We start from the raw sequence: 6,031 nt of genomic DNA, 5'->3' as shown, positions 1-6,031 counted from the left end.
CAGTGTGTTGATTAATGCAAGTAAATGGTTCATTGGTTGGGACTGTCCTCCCCCCCCCCCTCCCCTCCAACGTAAAGGCCGATCCCAGCAGGCAGCCAGGAGGATCGTGATCCATCGCACCGTGGCGTCTGCGCCCCCCTCCCCCCTCCCCCCCCGACCCCAGCGTGCCCGTCCCACTCCCCGGAAGTCTGTTGCCCTGACCTCCCCCCCCTTGGCGTCCAACCAACCAGCCCCCAGGGGATTCCACCTGCCTCCCTTTCCCGCCTCTCTTCCACCTATGCCCCCTCTCCCCACGATGACCAGGGAGTTAGCGACATATGCCAACGGCCAGCTGCCCCGCATATCACGCCCACAAACCGTTGCGCTCACGCCCCAAGGAACGACATTCCACATGCACCGGGACTCGCGAATCACGAGGAAGGACGAGGCGTTGGCATCCGAGAGGGCCCCATCGTGTGCATCTAGTCCCCCCCGGGCCTGCTGGTCTCTTGGGTATTTCTCGGCGCTTGGGTGCCGGCCTGTTGCTGCCTGTGCTCTCTGCCGGTTTCGCAGGGCATGCTGGCCCCAAGGAACCCAAGGGGTCAAGGGAGGGGGGGCGGGGGCCGCGAAGCGTGGGCCGGGGACTTCGTCTTTTCCATTTTTTTCCGGCCACTCGGCCACATTCAACTACCAATCCACGGTCGATGCACCCCCTCCATGCCCGGGGGGACCAGTTACTGGCACCTCTTCCCTGTCCGCGCCTCGCGTTTTCTTTGTGGCTGGGGCGTGGTAAGTCGAAAGCCTGTCTGGGAAGAGAGTGAGCTGAGCCAGCTGTAGGGTGTGGGCATGGAATAGGAGTACGTATTGCGTCCCCCTTCCCCCTTCCCCCTCTTCGCGTTTCCTTGTCGCACGCAACATTCCCCGGCATGCGTCCCCTAGGCACCACTCTAAATGTGCCCAAGCGCAAGAGAAGGGGCTCTCCCACCAAGAGCCACTGCCCAACACAACCTCCCTCCCCCTCACTCGCCCTCCTCGCCGTTACCGCTTTCCTGTAGTCTCTCCCCCTTTCCTCTTGACTTCTCCCACCCAGTCGCCGAGCAAGAGGCCCCACCCCTGTGAGAGACGAGCGCCACTCCCCGCCCTCGCCGCGCCCAGGCCGCCCACGAGCCGAGGGTCCCTGCCGTCCTCTTCCGCCCGGTATGCTGCCCATGCTGCTGCTTCTCTCAACCTTGTTCCCCTCCCCCTCTGTCCGTGCATTTCCACTTCTCCTGCCGTCTGCTGATCCCCCCCCCCCCCCACGGCCTTGTCGCACAGCCGCCAGAATGCAGCGTCGCCCTGTGGCGCCGAGCTTTGGCGCCGGCCATCCGTCCCCCCAAATGAACTTCAGCCGGAGTCAATTTGAAGCAATGGCTCCCGGGACGGCGACTGTTGCTGCTCCGGCCGCGCGCGTATCCAATCACGCTCGTCTTGCCGCGGAGGCCTCCTCCACGCGTAAGTTCCTTCTGTTCTGTCTCCTGCTTGTTCAGGTCCTGGTTCTTGTCCTCTCGGGGACGATCTTTGCCTCCACCTGGTCCGTATCTCAGCGCCGGCCCATATGCGCTGCCTCCATTTGGCCATTTCCCTTCTCCATCCCTCCCCCCCGGCGTGTCACTCATTCCCCCCCCCCCTGCTCTGCGGCTCTCTGACCTGTGTCTCCCCTTTCTCGCGAACCTGCTTGCCACTTCGTCCATCCACGCAGTTCTCCACAGTGGCTGGCTTTCCTGTTCGCCAGCCTGGCCAATCTCTACATTTGCCTGGAGCTTTCTCGTCGGTTCCTCCTCCGGCCGTGGGTCTGTGTCTTCCTGTTCCTGCTGTCTGCGGCCTTTGCCGCGGTTTTCCTCCTGGCCTTCCCGGTCGGCAATGTTGGCTGTCTCTTCCCGGGGTTCTTCGTCAGCAGCTCCCTCGGCTCGCTGCACCACCATCATCAGTGTGGCAATGCCCAGGGGGGCTTCCCCGGCAGTGGGTTCCTGTCGCAGGTCCAGCATTTGGCCGGTCGTCGGAGTGGGTCCCGCTGTGGCGTGACCCCCATGCCGCCGGCCTCTTCGTCGGGCTATCGCAATGCCCCGAACCATGGGGGCTCACATCTGTCAGTGTCGGGCTCCGGTGGCCCGACCTCTCCGCCCACCTCCGGCACTGGTGGCCAATCGCTCTCGGTGTCAGGCCCCGCTGGTCCGGGGATTCCCTCTCGATCGGATCGTGCACCCGCCTCCCCGACCGGTGGTGAGCATCATCACCTGGCTGCTCCGCATAACCCGGTGATGGTTGAGGGTGCGCTCTGCCTTAATGGCCGGCATTCAATGTGTTTTGTGCCCTTTCTCCCCTCTTCCTCCCCCCCCTCCCCGCGCGCGCGCGCTTCTTCCCTGGCTAACGCCCTGCTTCTTGCGCCACTCGCATCTGCCAGTCTTCGGTGACGAGCTCTCCGAGGGGATGGCCCCGGCCGGCGCCTCGGCAAGCAATTCGCTGCTGCTGGACTCCTCGCTGCTGCATAGCCAGTCGCAGCTCTTCCCCGGTGTCTATCGCCTGCACCATGTGGCCCTGCCCCGTGCGCGTTTCAAGGCGGTCAACAACCACCAGCGGCCGATCAGCAAGTTCCCCTTCTCCCCCGGACGTCAGGTCATCCCCCTGTACCTTGATGGTGTGGCCCCTTGGACCTTGACCTTCCGTGTGGAGCCGCTGCCGTGCGTTCAGCTTCTCTTTTGTGTATATTCTTCTCTCCCCCCCCCCTATGGCACCCTGCCTTTTTGAAGCTCGCTTCTGACTCCGGCGCCTTCTTCTCTTGCTCGGTCTGTCTCCCCCCCCCCCCCCCGTTCCTCTTTCCCATTCGTCCTGTCGTATCTGCCCTCCATCCTCTCGGGCATCCTCCCGGCATGCAGGCCCGGTGTTTTCGACCTCGCGCAGTTTACCCTCTACCCGCGCACTCTCACCGAGAAGACCATCACCATTTCCGAGGCGGAGAACTATTTCCTCGACGCACCAACCACCGGTCTGTACACTCTGCTGAGTGTCACCGATCAGCGCGGTCTGAAGGTCCGCCAAATCTCTCTCCCCCTCTTCCTTTTTCTCGGCGCCCCTCTTTCTCCCTGTCTGCCCTCCTGTCAGCTTGTGGTCGCTTGCTGCCAGCCTCGCTCACATCATCATGCTACCCACCCCGCTCTTCGCCCCCCCCCCCCCCCTTGGCCTCCTTTTTGGTCGGGGACCGGTTCAGGGTATTGTCGGCGATGAAACCGTCCAAGTGGTCGTCCCGCCGGTGACCCTGCCCGGGCTGCCGCCCCGGCCACCGTCCGCGGCCTTCCTCCGAGACGAGCCGCTGGAAACCTGCATCGGCAACAGCATTTCGGTCTTCCTGCGCCTGACCGGAGAGGCCCCCTTCACGGTGTCCCTCGAGCGTGCGCACAACAATGCCGGGCCTTCCACCCGACAGACCGTTCGTCTGGGGGCCGATGATGCTCTTCAGGGTGAGGAGCTCGGGTCGCTGGTGGATGACGCCCCCGAGGAAGCGGCTCCGGCCCTGCTGGCCGGCGCCGGTGCTGCTGGCCCCGACGGTGTGCCCACTGTTGTGCTTCCGCCGGCCAATTCTCCGCAGCTGGATCGCTTCTATTTCCGTCTGCCGCTTGGGCCTCTGGAGAATGATGGCCGCTCGGTGTGGCGTGTTGTCTCCGTGGCTGACGCGCGCAACATGACGTCGGTCTACATTGCGGATGAGTTTTCGGTTCGTGCCCTCATCCGCCTCCTCTCCAGACGCCATTCGGCTTCCTCTCTCTCTCTCTCTCTCTCTCTCTCTGCTTCTCCGCCCCCCTCGCCGGTTTTTCCCTCCGCATCTTCCTCTTCCGTTAACACCCCTCCCCCTTGATTGCCCTCTCTTGCGATTGTCTCTTCAGTCGGTCCCCTCGTCGGTCCGGGCGTCAGTGCCTCCGCCTACCGTTTCCGCGCTGGCTTACTCGCGGCCGACCGTTCAACTGGCCGACTCCCTGCAGCCGGAGAAGCCGATCATCATTAGCCGGACCACTCCGACGCGCATTCCCCTTCAGCTGGAGGCCCGCTACCCTGTGGCCGTGGACATCCAGTTCCCCGATGGCGAGCTCAAGCGCCACATGTTCGAAAAGCCGCCGGCCGCCGGGCACCTGCACACCTTCGTCCTGTCGGAGCCGGGCGAGTACAAGATCGCCTCTGTGGCCGATGGTGCGTGCGGTATTCCGGGTTTTCCGTCTTCCCCTTGGCTTCCCCCTTCCCCCCCCCCCCCCCTCTCGGGCCCCTCCTCGCCCTCTCTCTTCGCCGCTTTGCCGGACAGCCGCAATCCATGGACCCATGGCCCTGACTCCCGCTGCTCTCCATCTGTCCATTTTATAGCCCTCTGCTTTGGCAATGTCCAGTATCCGGCCACTCTGACCGTGGAGTTGGCCCCGGAGCCGACTCTCCGGCTGGCCGGCCTGCCGGACCCCGCGGCGGCCCGTTGTCATCAGGGCAACTCCCTCCTGACGGCCACTCTGCATCTGACCGGTCATGGTCCCTGGCAGGTGGAATTCCGCGACCGTGTCCAATCGGATGCCGGGGGCACGGTCTATGACACCGGTGTCCGGCGCCTGGCCATCAACTCCTCTCCCTACCAGTTCCGCATGCCGGTCGATGTGGCCGGCCGGCATGAGGTTGTCTTCTTGTCCATCAGCGACAGCTACTACCGGGGTGTTCCGCTGCAGGGCTTGGCCGACGCATCGGCCGATGCGCCCGTCGGCGGTTCCACCGACAGTGGCCCGTACTCCTTTAGCCAGGTGTTCCGCGAGGCCGGTCGCGCCTTCTTCGAGGACTTGCCAGTCGGCGACCAGCAGCAAGGGGCCCTTGGCACCCCTGCCCAGCCCATTCATCGGTGCCTGGGCCAGGGGTTGACGCTGCCCGTGCGACTGGAGGGCAGCAGCCCCTTCGCTCTGACCTACTCGCTGGTGTCCTTCGATGGGCGCCAGCGGGAGTATCGTCTGGAGGACCTGGCCGGGCCGTCGGTCGATGTTCGGGTTGAGGCCTTCAGCCACACCGGGCGGTATACGATCCGCCTGTTGTCGGTGACCGATGCCTTTGGCTGCACGCGCGAGCTCCGCCAGGAGCGTGTCATCACGGTCAGCCATGTCACGGCAGCCATGACCTGTGAGGTTGTCGGCGGCGTCGGCGGCACCGGCGGTGCTGGCAACACCGCGGACGAATGGTCAGCCAGCGCCGGGGTTCCGGCCGGTGGTGTTGTGCGTGCCGGCCGTGGTTCGCATCTGGTGGTGCGCTTCGCCGGCGGCACCGCTCCCTACACGCTGACGTACCGGGCCCCGGGTCGTGCCGAGCCTGTTGTTGTCTCCGGCCTCCGGGGTAGCTCCTATCGGATTCCCCTTGAGACATCGGGTCTCTATGAGCTGGTGCGTGGCATCTCCTTCTTTCTCTTCTTCTCTCTCTCTCTCTCTCTCTCTCTCTCTCTCTTTGTCCCCGTTTGTCCACCCGGTCGGCATGTCCTGCCCTATTTTGTTACATGTCTCCTCCTTTCCACTTGATGCTTCTGTTGGATCTCCTCCCCCCCCCCCAATCCGAGGCTAACTTCCTGTTCCCCCTCCCCTCATGGTTCCTTGTCTGCTTGTTAGCTCGGCGTTCGGGACAACATTTGCCAGGGCGTCCTGGCCAGCGCTTCGCCGGAAGGCAGCACCGGCAAGCACCCCGCCATCGGCGGTCGGCCCAGCGCTTGTAACATCCTGCTGGTCGAGCCGCCGGCTCTGACGGTTCGGCAGCTGACTACCTCGGCCTGTGTCGGCCAGCGCATCCCCCTGGCTGAGCTGTCCTTCACCGGTGAGGCTCCCTGGAAGTTGAACTACTTCTTCACCAGCCCCAATCCCTCGGGCCAGCGTGGGTCCTCCGAGAACTCGGCCACCCTCTCCGGCGTGTCGAAGACCCCGTTCAGCTTCGACATCATCCCTGAGCGCGCGGGCTTCCACCAGTACCGGGTGCGTGTCGCTTTGAGCTTTGCCCTTTCCCTCTCCCCGTCCCCCCC

The 6,031-nt window shown here is 64.4% G+C and overlaps 1 protein-coding gene across 1 annotated transcript in view; it reads left to right on the top strand.

Moving 5' to 3' along the window:
- Positions 1-853: 853 nt before the first annotated feature.
- Positions 854-6,031, top strand: part of H696_02999 (hypothetical protein) — a gene marked incomplete at its 3' end in the record, with an annotated part of 6,648 nt that continues 1,470 nt past the window's right edge. Inside the window, exons 1-9 of the mRNA XM_009496885.1 lie at positions 854-1,176; positions 1,294-1,549; positions 1,718-2,286; positions 2,420-2,696; positions 2,892-3,045; positions 3,224-3,727; positions 3,897-4,197; positions 4,366-5,408; positions 5,628-5,984. Coding sequence (XP_009495160.1) covers positions 1,302-1,549; positions 1,718-2,286; positions 2,420-2,696; positions 2,892-3,045; positions 3,224-3,727; positions 3,897-4,197; positions 4,366-5,408; positions 5,628-5,984 — 3,453 coding nt within the window. The 5' untranslated portion in view covers positions 854-1,176; positions 1,294-1,301. The remainder of the gene's footprint in view (positions 1,177-1,293; positions 1,550-1,717; positions 2,287-2,419; positions 2,697-2,891; positions 3,046-3,223; positions 3,728-3,896; positions 4,198-4,365; positions 5,409-5,627; positions 5,985-6,031) is intronic.

The sequence above is a fragment of the Fonticula alba genome, assembly GCF_000388065.1.
Source record: "Fonticula alba strain ATCC 38817 unplaced genomic scaffold supercont2.4, whole genome shotgun sequence".
In the NCBI taxonomy this organism is placed as follows: Eukaryota; order Rotosphaerida; family Fonticulaceae; genus Fonticula; species Fonticula alba.
This window is presented reverse-complemented; position numbering and strand designations above follow the sequence as displayed.